Here is a 14,414-nt window from a genome sequence, read left to right on the forward strand (position 1 = left end):
TTTAGTCGCGGATTTATCTTTGCATAGCCTGAACACCCCGGAAAATGCTGTGAAACAGGTTAAAGTGAAGATATTTCAGATTTTTTTTTAAAGTTTGGGATTTTATCCTTTTGGTGCATTTTGGAAATGTCACTCTCTTATTATCGAGATAGATGTATCGATCAGCACCAAATTCCAATATCATCATATTTCTTAACAGCAAAGATATCGTGGCAACTTTTATTAATAGCAAATATAAATAAATGGGAGCAATCGAGGCAGCGGTCTGTTGCCTTATACACCACCTGTGTTAAATTTGGGGTTTTTTGTCCCATTGAAAATAATATAATTTCCCCGAAGGTTTGGATTCATTTGAAGCGACTTTTACTGAATTTTTTTTCTTTTTTCTCTCTCCGAGGAGTGTTTCTGTGTTTCATGTTGAGACGCACAGATAAGACAGACAGACAGACAGATGGAGATTGTCCAGTTTAGATTGGTTTTATCAATGAAACAGTTGTTCATCCATCATCCTGACTTTTCTTGTTTTTTTTTTAATCATTTTTAAACTCGTGGAACAGTGAAGCGACAGAGAGGGCATTGGGGGGAACAAGCAGGGTAATGAATGAAGAGGAATATTGAAAGTGAAGGAAATGATAACAAACAAGATCACGTGGTCTAGAGAAGGACATGCAAATCCAATCCAAAACACACATGATGCCACACAATGAAATACACTCAGTATATTAAATCAACAAATTAACACCAACAATCCACAACAACTGTTAAACAGGACACTTCCAGAACAGGTGTACCGAGTGTTGTTTTTCTTGCACCTGCACAACCATTATCTCGTCCACCAAAGCCAATCTGTCCACATTTTCAATCAATATGGATCGTCAAGTCCGTAAATAATTTAGGCAATTTAAAACGATCAATGATGTTTGAAATGTCCTCGTTGACCACGACCCGTGCACGCAACCTAGAAGGAAGCTTTCTATGAGCCGCAGAGCAATGCACGATAAAATGGAGGGAAAACAAAATTCATAAAGACGAGGCAACAAAGGGGGAAAGTGCCAGGACATGCTGTGCCTGCTGTCATCAATGGACGTCAGTTTGTCAGCGTGCTGTCAGTGGAGTTGGGAGTGATTCAGTGGAGATGCACGTCATGCTGGAACCCGAGTTGGACAATGCAGGTGCATGGACATGGGATTTTAGGTGGACAGAATGGATGGCATTGGTGAACGAGAGCAGATTCAGGTTGATAAGATTCAGGTCCAAACGTATTGGCCTGAATACCAAACAAAGCTCTGCTCTGCATTCATGAAAAAACCCCCAAAAACATAACAAGCTATGTAAGCACAGGATGAGTTTGTGATTCCACCTTTCTTGGTTTCTGCCCAAATTCCACCCGAACCTCGTAACACCAAATGGCAATCTGAAATCTAATCACATATTAATAGTTTGCCAATTTTTTTTCAGTGTTCTCCTCTGATCGTGTTCAATCACATCAAGGTGATTCCCATTCCTGATGGTCCCGACACACCTCGCAGATAGAGAACTTTGGCTGATTGAACATAACCCTAACTTTAGACAAATAAACCTCCTCAATTAGTGGATAGATTACAGGTTTTCGACGTTTTAAGCAATTAATCCAAAAAGGATGACCCTCCGCATGTGACATTGCATAATGCAAAGCTGCAATGAGAAGACATTTCATAAGATGAGAATTTTTTTGGTCGAAGACATTTTTCGCAGCAGACAAGGACATTTTTGTGTGCCTTTGTTGTTCCCTATGCCGCAAGTCTGTTTAACTCGGCAGCCTAAAAGCAACTTTGGCATGCATCCCACATCCTGTTTGGTCGCGATGCATAATTACGGAATGTTTTGTGGATGCTTTGATTCCTCCCAGATAAAACCTTCAAGCCGTAATTTCTCAAAAACCCCATTTGCTGAAATTGCGAGAGCTCCCCCAGGCAATGTGCATCATCTGTGTTTGTGCTTTGAAAAACAAAATAAATAATTAAAACCTCAAGCCAGTCTGAGCGAGATTTCCATTTTTAACTGAGTCCTTAAATCAGAAAAGTATTTGCACAATTACTTTGGCTGGGGACTTCGCTTTCATCCTCAATTTCAAACAAGAGCGTTGCTCACGTTCGGATCACACATGTGGTGTGATGGAGGAGGTAAAAAACAAAATGAAAGGAAGATACCAAAGTAAGGCAAACAAGAAGGTCAGTGGACCAAGAACCAGATGGAAACAAAGAATGAAGAAGGATCTAAAGGAAGCTGGAATTACTATGAAAGAAGCACAACATCGCGCCCAAGGTAGGATCGGGTGGATAGCCAAATGCTCCATTGGAGCGGTAATGACATACCGTGTGAAAGGTGAAAAGACAAATCATAATGAAAGACGATACAGCACTATGAACCCCCCTCCCCCCCACACTTCCTGAACTGTTTTCTTGATTCGAAAGCAAAGCAATGCAAGCTTTTAAGCCAAGCACCGACAATAACGGACATATCCAATCAACAGTGCACTTGAGAAGAAGCAGGATGGAGGAAAGATCAGGGTGGAAATAGCAATCCGTAAAAATGGAAATAAACAAATAAATCAAACAAACAGCACATATTGCGGAAAAATAACCCCAAGTCTTGGAAGAGCTGGAAATGTTTTCTGAAGTGCGTAATTCAAGGCCATATATATTGTGACCGGTGTGGCCAGTCACGGAGCGAGAGATGATGCTGTAAATCTCAGGAAGATGGATTTCCTAGTTCATTTAATTCCAACTAGAGGAACAGAAAGGTGAATTCTACAATGCCACTGATGATCCACACAAAAGGCCATTGTTTTTTTGTTTTTTTTTTGCTTTTGGTGCTTGTGGCTTCAGGTAGTGGAGCGATCACTTGCTTGTAACCTCCATATAAGGTAGCTAAAGGTATTTCACTGAATCAAAACACGTCGCCATGCTGACAGGTACTTCGTTACCAGTGAAAAGGAACTGGAGTGAACCTACCGACGGTTAGCAATGGCCGCCTGCGTTTCAAGCACAACTCCAGACCCATCCAAAAAGTCGTGTTGCTGATCATCACTGCTGCAGGTGTAAGAGCTAAGGTTTCCTGTCGAGACAGGCGAGGCAACGTTTAATAAGCCTGGGATTATAAATCTAAAGTTAAACGTGTGTTGAATCCTTTGTGTGTATTTATGATCCGCTGGTAATTTTGGTTCGATCTATCTGATTGATCTCGGTCTAATTGGCACGCCGATCGTCCGAGTACAAAATACTTCTTGAAAAAGTCTGTTGGTTACTTTGGTTTCCATTCACAGGGGAACTCTGGAAATCCAGGACAGCCTGGCACTGAGGGAGATCCTGGAGCTCCTGGATTTAGGGTAATATTCCCATAAATCCTTCCCGTCATAGACAGTATAAACATTGCAAGTATGACGTCACAGGGCGACAAGCACCTGCTGCTCTCAACCTCCATCTTCGTTGAACGATCCCTTGAGCAGATTAATTTCCCCCCCAATAAACGATGTACCATACAGTATTGGAGTAATTGAATCATTCAAACTCAACACATTGATTTCCATTTTTTAACGCATCTATCTCTTCATCACTTTTCGTCTTTCTCTTTGTACCTCTCGATCCAGGGTCAGAAGGGCCGGCAGGGGTTCACAGAAACCTCGGTAAGACACCTCTTTTGAGGAAAAATGAACAGATTTTGACCTTTTCTGCCTGTGATTTGTTTCCTTTTGCTTGATTATGATATTGAAGACTATTCCTTCTTTCAAACAGAGGTGTAGCACACTGGAATTGCTGCGCATGAAGTGCCGTAAGTACTTTGCTCGTTTTTCCCCGCAAGAGGTTCTTGAATCGTCATCGTTTACTTCGTTGATTGGAGCATTTGATTGCGATAATAAGTCTATTCGAATGTGCATTCTCGGTTTTTCTCTTTCAGCTTGCTGTCAGGGTAAGTAAACCACATTGTAGAAACATACCATTCTCGTGAAGCAAGTGCATCCCCGACGGAAAAGAAAAGTCCACGTGATGGTCATGGATCCGTACCTGCCTCTGTTGAACTCACACTTTGTCCATCCCCAATTATCCCCAGGTAAATTGCAGCAGCCCATGTACCCTACAGAACTTGTACTAGCTATGGACTCGAGCATGGCCCCAGAAGCTGCGCCTTTGTTCTCATTCCTTGTCGAACAAATGCATTTGGCCTACTCCACATGTCCGCGCGGTGCTAGGATTGCGCTGATGAAATACGGACCATCGAGTGTTACTTCGGAGCTGCACCTCGGACAGGAAGTGCGGCAAACTGCAATCCTGGAGAGACTAAGAGAGCTCTCGGGTTCCACGCCGACCGTACGTGGCCGCAAGTCCGAGTTGGGCCGAGCTATGATGCACGTGGCCTGGCATTCTTTCAAAAGGGTGCGGTCAGGCCCACTTTTGCAACGAGTAGCGGTGTTTGTGACACGGGAAAAGGTGACTGACGAGGAGGCTCTCCGAACAGGTGTGGTGATGCTTGCAGCAGCTGGCGTCACGACTGTCGTGCTGGCATTTAACAATGCACCTGAGATCGCAGAGGCAATGAAGGTGGGTTAGCTACAACACACCCTATGATTTGGTAGTAGTTTGGATTGATAGAAAATGCCAAAAGAAACCTTGACCAACATCTTTGTTGCTTGTTCCTTTCACAATTTTTTTTTTCATTATAATTCTTGCTTTTTCTTCTCTTCCACCTCTTTTACTCTCTTTTGTTTTCTATCTCTCGAAAGAGAAGGGAATTGTTGCAGAAATTTTTCTGTAAGGCTCACTTTGCTGCACCTGGATGGGTTAGATGGTTGTGGAGTTGCGGCTGAAACTCAAATCTGATCGAGGTTCCTCCGGATCACTCCATATTTGCTCTTTACTTCTTCGGGTTCTTTCCTTGTCTTCCCTTTGATTCGGAGTAGATTGCACAATGTACCTGAGTGTATAGTAACATGGTATACCTGAGTGTATATACATAGTATGCTTATTCGTAGGTGTTTAAACCTTTTCTGATTTCTTATTTTTCCTCAGTTGGACAGGAGAATGTATGTGATGTTGCGGTTTCAGATTTTAATGCCGATTCCAAGTTGCATTGAGGGATTTAATGGTTAACCACAGTTGCATTACTGATACTCGCATTGCAAGGTCATTTACACGTCGACCGCACCATCCAGGGCATGGAAATCCTCCATTCCTTGAAGATCGTAAATGATCCAGTTGGGTTTTTTTAACCAAACATCCAGAACATGGTAATTCCTCGGAGTCTCGCTCAATTTCCAGCAGCTTCGGATCAAAGATCCTCAATACTTTTTGATGCCTTCAACGTATTACTTCTGGGATTAAAGTCCTCACCATGAGATCAGCACTACATCCAAATAGCAGATGTGCTCCGTCTTGTCTCGGCCCTGTTGGGCTTTAGTTGGTCCAGCTCATTTTAATGATATTAATCAGGTTGTCATGCCGTGCCATAAAGTATGATGTTTGATATGTTTTTGTTAATATTAACAATGAGGCCAATGACGAGGTTAAGGACAGTTTATATTGGAGATTGGAGAAAGCGGTGGATAAAATACCCGACCAGGATGTGCTTTATGTACACGATGTGCTGTGTCCCATTAGGGAGACCTTAAAGGGGAACCCAAACGCAACTTTTTTTTTCTTTCTGGAAAGCTTTGGCAAAAAAAAATTATCTTCAAGCAAGACCGTGGTTAATGATTTTCAATGACAAACTGCCAAAAAGAGCCCTTGAGTGTCGATTTTCGATTCTCGCCAGTCACGTCACACCTTGAACCCACCTTGATCCAAATAGCGGCTTACGTGGAGAAACTGTGTATTTCGAGCTTGGATTCTGATACTGATTCCACAGTCATCAGCAACTCTCAAGGTTCTCAGTAAGTTGAACCTGATCAGTGGGATTTTGAATAAGCTATTGGAAATAAAATTAGTGATGGAAACGCTTTCGGGGGGGATTGTGGAGCCAAATTGTTTTGAGCCTTATGCAAGCGTTTCAGTTGAAGATGGCGATAATGGAGGTGTCGGTGAAGGTGAAAACACTTGTCGCATGTTCACTACAGATTAGTAGGTTTTGTTTTTCCATTAAATTGATGATTTATAAGGGATTTTGTATGAATTGTGGTAAATCAATTATGCTACTCCTGCAGAACCATGGCACGGACGCGGCAGGACAGTTTACGTTTTGTATCCAACTGATGCGCCGGTTCTACATCCGGACCTTAAGGCCCGGTCACACCTTGACGTTTTAGCCAGCGATGGCAACGTATTAAAATGTATCTAAAACGCTGGCTTACGTTGAACTTTTGATGTTTTTTTTTTAAAGATTCGGACGTATTCATAGCGACTTGGTCTTATGTATAACGCATTGGAAACGGACACAGAACGTTTCGTTGTGTTTTAGATAACTTATACCAACGAATGCTGAACCTGTTGTCGGCCTACACAACCGATGCCCAACGATAGTCTAACTTAGGCATAGCGCGTTGCACGCATCGCCGACGATGTCGTGACGTAGCCTATTAAAAGGCTGACGCACAACGATTCGAATCATAACTGCCGTAGAAATGGAAGTGACAACATCGCAGTCACACCTTGGCGATCTTGCCAGCGTATGCCGACCTAAGAAAAATGTGTCTAAAACGTTGGGGCACGTCAAATACGGTATGAGTAAGTTTGGTATACGTGAGTGCAACGCTAAAGTACGCTATCATACGTCGTAGTAAGTAGAGTACGTCAAGAAATTTTAAACATGTTCAAAATTTTACGACGTACTCGGCGTATGACACACTTTCCGCATTCGATGGGGATAAGTTTTACACACGATATGTGGACACTTACACACGTCCACAAAGGCTACTTTTAACACTACGGTGTGCATTCTTTCATTCAGTATCAGTATTAGTATTAGTATTAGTATTAGTAGTAGTTTGTTCATGTTGGCAGTAGTAGGTGAGTGTGATGGGGAGGGTGTGGGTTATGATGGATCGTCCTTGCGTTTAACGATTTAATGATTTAAATGATAAACTCAACGATTTAAATGGCTGCAACTCCACTATTGAAAGTAGACGCTTGCGCTCAACAATTGGATTTTTTTACACTCAACGACTTTTAAACGGTACCACTCAGCTAGTTTCATTGTTTACAATGAACGATTTAAATTGCTGTCACTCGCCTTTGTTTTTTGACGCTGGGGTTTTGAAATTTGAAGCGTTTCTTCTGAACGTGTTAAAACGCTCAAACTCGACTATTTTAAATAGACGCTGCCGATGGACAATTGGAATCATAGCCAAGCTAGACATCGAAGTGTGAACATCCTCGTCATGCCCAAGAAAAGTTTGAAGAATGCTGCAAATAAGTGTCCTGGCCGTGGCCGTGGACGCTGACGCAAGGACGATCCATTATTCCGACGTCTTTCAGCCTATGAGTAACTTAAAAGTAACGTCTCTCGATGTGTGGCAACGATCGCGTAACGTGCCAACAACACGTTAATCATAGGTTATAAATAAGTTTCGGGTACGCTAAACATTACCTCGGCGTGTCTCAACTTATGATTAACTTACAAGTAGCATGTGTTGACGTCTGTCAACGATCGCAGACCGTGCATACAACTTGTGGCCAGCGTAGCGGAACGTCTGAGTCATACGCCGGCATACGTCGTGAAATTTCAAGCATGAAAAAATTTGAGGACAACCAAAAAGTACAACGTTTGAAGCCAACGTGCAACGACGTATGGCAGTGTTTTTCAGCGTGCTCTCAATGATATCAAAACTTACCCATAACGTATTCAACGTGTGCCAGCGTTTTAGAAAAAAAATTCAAAAATCGGCATACGTTGGCTAAAACGTCAAGGTGTGACCGGGCCTTTAACCAAAATCTAATCGACTTGTTCTCGTCAACTACCCACTCGTCCACCAAGTTTCATTCGAATCCGTCCATAACGTTTTGAGATATCATGCTCAGAGACAGACAGACAAAAGACAGGGATGAATACATAACCTTCATGCACCTTCAGTGATGAAGGTAAACATAACCTGTTCACCTTTGGTGGCAGAGGTAACAAGTTGGACATCACCAGACAAGAGGACCAACAATCAGATTGGTAGTAATTTCATGATAAGAGGGGATATGGAGAATATTGGTGCAGATTTAATCATTAAAAAGGGGGCAGACATCATCAGTGACCATTCACTACTCATTGGACATCTGGAACTGAAATTGAATCCACTCAAAGGTGGAAGAGATTTGATGTGGATGAGCTCAGAGATTGGGGGATTGTGTGAGAAATGCAACAAAATATATTTGTGGCATTCGAAAACTCAGGAATGGCATCGACGTTGAAGTGATAGATGAAGCTTGTAAATTGATTAATGATGTATACAGAGAAGCCGCAGAGAAAGGAGACGTGGCGACAGTTTATAAGATCTCCAGACAACTAACCACACACAGAATGTGAGAGGACAAGCGAGTAAAAGATAAACAGGAAAATATACTCACTTCAGACAGGGAGCAGATGGAAAGATGGGCAGAACACCTCAAAGGGAGCACAGTGAACAATGACAGACAAGATGAGATAGAAGAACAGACAGGAAGGGATCTACCAATTGACATGGGACCGATCAAACGGTCTAAATTTCGAGATGCTTTCAAAGATCTGAAGAACTTGAAGGTACGAGGGCCAGATTACAAGAATGCAGAGCTGTACAAATACAGTACAGTATATGTCCATCCATCCATCCATTGGGATCATACTCTTTGCAGAGCGTTGGTGCTGCCTATGCAGTCTCCTTGGCTATTGGACACAATCCTGAACGGGTCGCCACTCCGACACAGTATACCTGCAAGCTGGTACTCATTTTGGCGACCTCGGAAGGATGACAGGCAGAGTCAACCCCACCTGGTATTAATTCAACAGCCGAATGGGATTTGAACTCAGGATCCTCGGTCCCAAACCCACCACCCGAACCATTAAGCCAACACCAGGCATACAGTATATATATATATATATATATATATATATATATATATATATATATATATATATATATATATATATATATATATATATATATATATATATATATATATATTTGTCTCAACATATACTGTACATCTATACTAATAAAAGTGTGTGTATGTTGTTCATTAAGCATAACATATTCTTTCTGCGAACTCGTCCATCTCTCCCTCTCAGTCTCCGTCTCTCCGTCTCCCTCTCTCTCTCCCTCTCTCTAGTCATTATGTCCAGGCGGTGTTTTTCTCCAGATAGCTTGGCTCCGGACGCGTCTGGGCAGTTTTTATGTCTGGACAGGAGTTTGTCGCCGGACGGGTGTTTGTCTCTGGGCTGTGTTTATAGTATGACCGGTACAAAATGGATTTCAGATATTATTTTGTTTCGATCTACACTTCTTTGCAGAATCGTTTTTATAAGACAGTATGAATCGTAATTAACGCTCCACCATACATCAGACTTCCCTTCCCCTCCACCTCTTCACTCTCCCCACCTCTTTTTCTCCCCCCCCCTCTCCTATTACCATAAGCGAAACAACAGGTGGTATTTGCTGGTTATATAATAGATGGTGTTCAACTGCAATCAACGAAGCAAACGGGACTGGTTGATTGCTGGACATCGAGATCTGGATGATGTGATTGTCTGTAGAGGTCTGGCCTAGCCCCAGATGTAACGCTGTAACACAAACATACAAACAGCACATTCACACATGCACAGGATGCTTGTTTCCGGTTCCTGGACCAAATACACGTTTACACATCCAGAGAGAAGGTTCCAATCGAATCCACTTCAAATTTTTTGTTTTTCAATTACCAATTTAGTTCCGGTGTGATCAAACTGTAAGAGTGAAGTTAGTTGTAGATTATGGCTGTATGAACAATATTTTCTCTTATAAGTCAAGATTAGGGGGTTTAATTCTTCTTCACCAGTTCAAACTTCTGTGGTTATTGCTGTTGAGAAAAGGCTTATGAGTCAACTACTGAGAGGTTGACACAGAACGACGAATATGGAGGGGGAAGGAGGAGGGAGGAGTGTTTACTGAGGAGCAACAGTGATGGAATAAACATGTTGGTGATTGTTGTGTTTTTCACAAGTACAAAATACATGTGGTTTGCATTGATCAGCCCTCCTTCCTTCACCTCCACTAATTAGTCCTTCATTTGTGTGTCATCCAGATTGATGATGCATATGGACGTTCGGTGGTTGTGGTGCTTCCACCAGGAAAGGAAGAACAAGAAGAAGCTCTTCTGTCTGCGATCAGATGCAACATTGGCTATGGTATGTTTTTGTTTTGTTTTATCTTATTTAATCGATTTTAATTAAACCTCTACCTATGTCACATAATTTTGTTTTTTTGACCGTGAACCATCTCCACTTGTAATTTCATTCCAAGTCCAGGATTATACTTCCAAATCATGCAAACAAAGCAACAATGGAAATACAGTGATGTTATTAGGTGAGGGAGCAGTGTAGTAGCACAAGTAGAAAGCCGGCTATTCATTCCACACACAAATATGATGAAATTCCTGACTTCCCCCACCTCTCTCCTTCCACCGTATACTCTACTATGTCACAATTCCTTCCCCTCCCCTTACTCACATATGTCTTTCCCTTCTCTCTCCACTCATTCAATCCCCTTCCCTCCTTTCACTCTCCTATAATACAGACAACGAAGCTATTTCACTGAAGACCATTGTAATATAATCCCAGTAATTTATCAGACATGCCATTGTACAAACATACAATGGGATGACTGATCACAAGGATTGTTGCATAATGCTCTGAGTTGAGAAGTGTGATATCATCCATTTTATAATAATGATTAAGAAAGTCTTTCTCGACGAACTTGGGGAGTTATTATTGCAAACCATCTTGCCGTCAGAAGGATATCGCTTTGGAAATGTTGTGATATGTGGCTTGAGCCCTTGCCATCATGAACCGTTTTACAGCGCTGGGGTATTTATTTATTTATTTATTTATTTATTTATTTTTTACAGAAAATACCTTAAATCAGAATTTTTAAACAATTCTGCTCTTATCACCCATGGCTGTTTTAATTCCTCCGCATGAAAGCTCTCGAAGTGCCTCGAGGGACCGAGCCATGTGGCTTACACATCTCAGATCCCTTTAATGTTTCCCTGGAAATGCAAGAATTGCTGCTTTTTATCAGGAATGCCAATGCATTGAGTCCAATCCAACAGACATCTGCTGTTAGTCTTGAATATGATTGGCATGAGGAAACTCACCCAGCACTGAAAATCACAGGTGGCACGGACTAGAGAATACAAAGAAAAGGTCCACCATAGTTGAGTTTTCTAGGCACAAGACCCTTTCTTCAGGGTTGGGGGGAAATCTTTTTGCCTCTCATATGTGACTCAATTTAACCATCAAGTAAAACACCCGGTGTAACATGGCATTGAATGTGTTCCTGCAGACGTGTGCCAACCATATACTGGATGTCCCAGAATACCATTTCCACGGCCACCGATTGAGCTGGAGGCTGATGTGGTCTTCTTTGTTGACAGCTGGATGGACGGGGCAACCTTTGAGACTTCTCGACGATTGCTCGACCGTGCGTTGCAGATGATAACCATTTCGGAGAGGCCGCGCAGCGATCCGGCGAGTCGAGTCGCCTTGGTGCGTTTTTTTTCCCTGGGGAGATATCGCTGATGTTCCGTTCCCTGTAGGCCTCGAGTTTGGTTTCCTGAACCACACGGGTGCCGCCTCGATGCGGCAGTATGTGCAAAATGACATGACATCCAATGGCGTCTCACCTCAAGGCAGCCTTGCACAGATGCTGCCGTGGAGTGCTGAAAATATGTTCAAAGACCTACCATTTGCCAGCGCACAAAGGCAAAAGGTTGCAGTGATTCTTCTTGGAAATTCCTTCGAAAAGTAGCTTCGTATTACCCAAATAGCTTTACAGGCTCGGTGCCAAGGCCTTCCCATCGTAGCCTTGGGCCTAGGCCCAAAAGTGAACATGGAAGATACATCGGTGTTGGCCAGCAGCCCGTTACCAGTTCACCACCTGCTAGTAAACACAAGGGGCCAAACCGAAGAGGACTATGCGGCACGATTCCTGAGAGCCTTTTTCAGTGCACTTTCCCGTGAGTTAATGAGTCGACATCGCTGCTCCTGAAGCAGAGTATGATTCTTTATTCATTAATATTATTTCATTGATGATGTAACTCCAAAGCCAATGTTTCCTTCCACGTGATGTGGCAATATCGATTTTATTTCAATCGAACAGCCGATGGAGTCGTTCACCATTGTGTGGCGCAACTATTTCTCCCAAATTGGGTGCACGGCCCACGCTGTACTGGCATTGATTTTGACATCCATTGAAACACTCGTAGTCTGGTTTCCATTGCAAGGAATTTCTGCTCCGAAGAGCATATTAAAAAAAAAATAACATTGAAATTGTACTACTATTGCACATAAATTGCAGACATTGGCAAGGAAAACATTTGAACAGTGAACATCGGTCCTCAATCATCAGTCGCGGTGAGGAAGAAAAACACTTATTCCTGAATGCTTACTCTTTATGCCACGCACACGTTTAATTTCTTACTTGGCTTTCTCCTTTTCTGTTGTTTTCCTTCCCCGATGACCTAGACAACATGTTTGATTACTCTCCCAGAGCTCTGCGACCAGAATGCAGACAGCTGAACCTTCAGAGTGACCAAAGGTGTGCGATAGTAAACGCTTGTGCTTTGGAACTCCAGAACATTCATGCGTGACTCCTGATATTGTTAAACTAGGTGGAAATTGAATGGTGGTTAATCGCTCTGTTCACTTGAGTTACATTATCGGATCAAGAATTGTCTCGTTTGTTTTGGTTTATTCATTAGGATGGCAAGAGTAGTACACTTATGTATTTTTGAAATAGTACAGATATTATATTGTAACGGACACCCAGTCGAGCCCGACCCGACTCAAACCTGGTGATGTCGGAGTTAAGATGGCCTGAACATCGGGGTTTCAATTTAAACTGGAGTGTGCCAAATGGCGGCTCTTCTCTATACGTTACGATTCTCAATTTGGCTGCAAACGCCGAGAATGTAACTCACGCGTACCCGCTTGTAACTTGTTCAGGCACAAAGAAGCGATCGATGCCAACAACCACAGGAGTGGTAAAATAATAAAGTTTAATAAATCGCTTGAAATAAACCAAAGCTGAAAGCACACTAAATAACAATTACAGAAATACAGTAAATGTGGAGAAGAAGCACACCATCAGAGAATACAGCACACATATAAACTCGAAAGATCTCGGTCCAGTGTGACTTACTCTTTCCTTATCCACACAGTCTCTCTTTTTCTGTCTCTCTGTCTGTCTGTCTGTCTGTCTGTCTGTCTGTCTGTCTGTCTGTCTGTCTGTCTGTCTGTCTGTCTGTCTGTCTGTCTGTCTCTCCCAGATTCAGTGGGATGAACAGGCAACAATTTCCCCATGCATGACTTGCTATAAGGCATGTCTCTGGCTGGTCCAGGCGAACTCGCCACTGACATTCCCATGAGCCAAGGAACGGTTCCTTCGACTGGGGGCGTCAAAAGAACCCTGGAGATACTCCAGTGGGGAGTACTGGTGAGGACTTATACGAAGAGGCTGCGTGAAACTACAGACGCTCCTCACCCACTCGATAATTATCAGCTCAAACTCGTGACATGGACCTCACTTGACATGTTCACGGCTCCAACTTCCGTTTCTCCCACAAAACCCCGTTCCAAACTCTCCCTCGGGTGACGCCATCAGGCACGCGCATTGGTCGCCTGGCTCGAGCACGCCATTGATTGGCCTGATTCAAAAGAAAACACGTACTCTTCAGCTCAAGGCCGAACGAAAAAGGGGAAAAGGTATTAATCAAATAAATAAATGAGAAACTAGAGAGTTCATAGAACACCTTACCCTGCACAGTCATGCGAAACAAAGGACATGACGGGGTCTGCGAGCAGCAAATCTGATTGGTCGAGATTATGTAAAATGCCGTAATGTTTTTTTTTCTAAGTACAAGAGGGCCTTACAGTTTATGGGGTTTCCCTTTGCAGGTTTCTCCTTCGCGGATTCGCTCTATTGCGATGAATTTATTGAGGCAAGGTTTGCGGATTGTGGTCAATGCGCTCGAATAGTCATGGGTTGGCGAACTATTTTCCCCATTTATTCACCTAATTAATGTGGGTTGTCAAAACAATAACCCCATAAAACCCTCCAACATCATCATCTCCATCAACTCGTCTTTATCATCGCCATCATCAACATTGTGATCATATTGTTGTGGTTGAGGAAATTCGCAAACCACCATCCAGGTCCCGTAGGTGAGATATCTCTGTGAGTGCATGTGTAGTTAGCCCAAACCCGTTGTTTAGAGGGAATAAATGTG

General features: G+C 42.7%; 1 protein-coding gene across 4 annotated transcripts in view; it reads left to right on the plus strand.

The window, feature by feature from the left end:
• Positions 1 to 13,298, plus strand: part of LOC147006323 (collagen alpha-3(VI) chain-like) — a 144,467-nt gene extending 131,169 nt beyond the window's left edge. Inside the window, exons 34-41 of one of the 4 annotated variants that reach the window (XM_085869059.1) lie at positions 3,305 to 3,367; positions 3,629 to 3,664; positions 3,774 to 3,810; positions 3,937 to 3,948; positions 4,090 to 4,577; positions 10,212 to 10,314; positions 11,471 to 12,143; positions 12,652 to 13,296. In XM_085869059.1, coding sequence (XP_085725185.1) covers positions 3,305 to 3,367; positions 3,629 to 3,664; positions 3,774 to 3,810; positions 3,937 to 3,948; positions 4,090 to 4,577; positions 10,212 to 10,314; positions 11,471 to 11,706 — 975 coding nt within the window. In that variant the 3' untranslated portion in view covers positions 11,707 to 12,143; positions 12,652 to 13,296. Of the gene's footprint in view, positions 1 to 3,304; positions 3,368 to 3,628; positions 3,665 to 3,773; positions 3,811 to 3,936; positions 3,949 to 4,089; positions 4,578 to 10,211; positions 10,315 to 11,470; positions 12,182 to 12,651 lie in introns of all 4 variants that reach the window. The other 3 variants (XM_085869062.1, XM_085869060.1, XM_085869061.1) reach the window with 3 other exon arrangements.
• Positions 13,299 to 14,414: the final 1,116 nt, after the last annotated feature.

This window comes from Eptatretus burgeri, unplaced genomic scaffold, assembly GCF_056783735.1.
Source record: "Eptatretus burgeri isolate ZD-2024b unplaced genomic scaffold, Ebu_testis_v1 Ebu_testis_scaffold_3189, whole genome shotgun sequence".
In the NCBI taxonomy this organism is placed as follows: domain Eukaryota; kingdom Metazoa; phylum Chordata; class Myxini; order Myxiniformes; family Myxinidae; genus Eptatretus; species Eptatretus burgeri.